Source organism: Pholcus phalangioides, unplaced genomic scaffold (assembly GCF_987345545.1).
Source record: "Pholcus phalangioides strain wild (caught in Gottingen) unplaced genomic scaffold, Ppha-v1.0 ptg000015l_1, whole genome shotgun sequence".
In the NCBI taxonomy this organism is placed as follows: Eukaryota; Metazoa; Arthropoda; class Arachnida; order Araneae; family Pholcidae; genus Pholcus; species Pholcus phalangioides.
The window spans coordinates 27,971,161-27,973,537 of record NW_028301608.1 but is presented as its reverse complement, the minus strand read 5'-3'; the positions used below and the strand labels follow the sequence as shown (position 1 = coordinate 27,973,537).

Sequence of the window (2,377 nt, the reverse complement as noted above, 5' to 3'; positions counted from 1 at the left end):
TAACGTAGTAAGATTATCTCGCAAAAATGAAGCAATTAAAAAAACAAATTTTTGAAACGAAATGTAAAAAAAAATGGCTCCAACTTAACTGAAAAAAAAATTAATTTTGAATAGAAAAAAGATATATTTTCATACACAACAAAAAAAAATCTCTTAGAATTTTTTGAAGGGTTTATTTAAGCGTTTTATTCAAAGAATTATTTGAAGCGAATTATTTAAGCGTTTATATTTTTTGCCGAATGAGAAGAAATGCAAATTTAAAGAAATAGGAAGCAAATATCTACGAAGAATGTCATGTCTTATTTGTCCCGTTTTATTTGAAAATGTATGAAAAACATATATAAGTAACACTCAACACGTAAGATCAATACAATTTCCCAACAATCTTCCCAGGGAGAGTAATGAATTCGTGACTTAGAGAGAGATCCTATTTTTTCCCACATGATAACACTTTACAAAGATGTGTTATATACACTCGTGTGAAAAATTAAGAAAATTTGCACATTTGTGTCTATTTTCACAAAACGTACTGAACCAAAGCTACTAATAATGCCACCAAAGAAGTATGCAAATATTCGGTGTAGAATACACAAGCGTACACATGCGTGTGGGTAGAGTTGTGACCACGGAGGGGATGATACGGGCACGAGGCGTTTTCCACGATTCGTGGACTCGTACTCCTCGGCGACATTCGCTGTGTTTCTCGCAAGAGTTGGGCAAATTTTATAAGCTACTGGCTTGCCCGTCGCGCGTTGCTGCGATCTCAAAAGAAAGAAAATTCAAGGAAATGAAGGAAAGGAAAAAAAAAAAAAAAAACTATGCCAGAAACCTCCTGGGAGTGTACTCAACAACTTTCCAAAGTTTCATGGCGATCGGATGAATTGTGTGTAGTATTGCATAAAGGGCAAACAGACAAACAAACATACATTCGTTTTTATATATATAGATCAGGTAAAATGAGTAGCCACAAATGTATGGATGACGGAATGAGATGGGGAATCGTCGGTAGATTGGAGGCAGGACAATCACTAGTGCAGGTGGCTACAGAGCTCGATCTAACGCCCAGTGTCGTCTACAGTTTGTGGAAAACGTTTCAGGACACTGGATCCGTAACGAGAAGACCTGGACAAGGTCGTCGAAGAGCCACGACGACCAATGAGGATTGTTATTTGGCACTTTCAGAGCTGCGCCACAGGACTGCTACAGCATCACAGCTCTCACGTGAGCTGCATGCTGTCACTGGAATTCGAGTTTCATATTTTACTGTTGCCCGAAGGCTTCCTGAGAGAGGGATTTATGTCGCCGTTTGCGTCCCGCTAACTGCTGCACACAAGAAAGGGTGTTTAGTATGGTGCAGACAACATCAGCCTTGGACCAGACTTCAGTGGAGCACCGTGCTCTTCACAGATGAGTTGTGATTCAGCCTGGACACTGATTCTGGATGTCCACTCATCTGGAGAGAGCATGGTACCCGATACCATCCCTCCCACATCAGGGAAATGCACCACTATGGTGGTAGAGGTGTCATGGTCTGGGCAGGCATCATGTTGGATGTCCGCGCACCCCTCCATGTGTTTGGCGGAGGGTCCATGACTGCTAGGAGGTATAGAGAGGAGATCTTAGAGCCCTATGTTCGACTTTTCAGGGCGTAGTTGGCCCTCGGTTCCTGTTCACGGACGACAACGCTCGTCCACTCACCTGGTCTAGGATTATCTGGAAAGTGAGGATATATTCGGCGTATGGATTGCCCGGCAGATCTCCTCACCTAAACCCTATAGAAACTTTCTGGGACCCTCTTGGGAGGGCAATTGCCTCTCTCCATCCCCCTCCGAGAATCATCCCGGAACTGAACTGCCTCATGGCCAGTATGCCGTCGCACTTCGCGACCTGTCTGACTGTGAGAAGGGATCATACCCCATATTAGACTCATTTTCGGTTCGATCTCGCAACGTGGATTTCGGGCATTCCTGCAATGATGAGCTTTACTGAAATCATGCGTGCGTACTATGACTTCTATGGTACATCTCTTTCTCTGCTCTTTTATGTAACTGTGTATTCGTACCAAATTTCATTAAAATCTGTCCACTACTTTTTCAGAAATTCGACATAATGTGCTAATTCTCTTAATTTTGCACACGAGTGTACTTGTATGTATACAAGGTGGATTCTATCGACCACCCAATAACTACACACATGATTCATTGGGGAAAGACTGATATAGAAAACTGTTTTCAGTTTTTGATTTGGTCAATAATTATGGAGTTCTAACGCATTAAATTTTGACGCCGAATCCTCCTGCCGAATTCAATGAACGTGCACCAAACGTACAACTTGGCGTTTTTAAGCTGATAGCAATATTCTATCCCTGAGAGTAATC

At 42.1% G+C, this 2,377-nt stretch overlaps 1 protein-coding gene across 1 annotated transcript; it reads left to right on the top strand.

Annotated features, from left to right (window-relative positions):
- Nucleotides 1-956: 956 nt before the first annotated feature.
- Nucleotides 957-1,418, top strand: LOC149075770 (uncharacterized). The gene has a single exon (XM_089242140.1). It carries the CDS (start codon nt 957-959, stop codon nt 1,416-1,418), a length of 462 nt encoding a protein of 153 aa, XP_089098266.1.
- The last annotated feature ends 959 nt before the right edge of the window (nt 1,419-2,377 follow it).

What these genes read in the sequence shown, in the direction of transcription:
- LOC149075770 (XM_089242140.1), top strand. Translation starts at nt 957, where the DNA reads ATGAGTAGCCACAAATGTATGGATGACGGAATGAGATGGGGAATCGTC.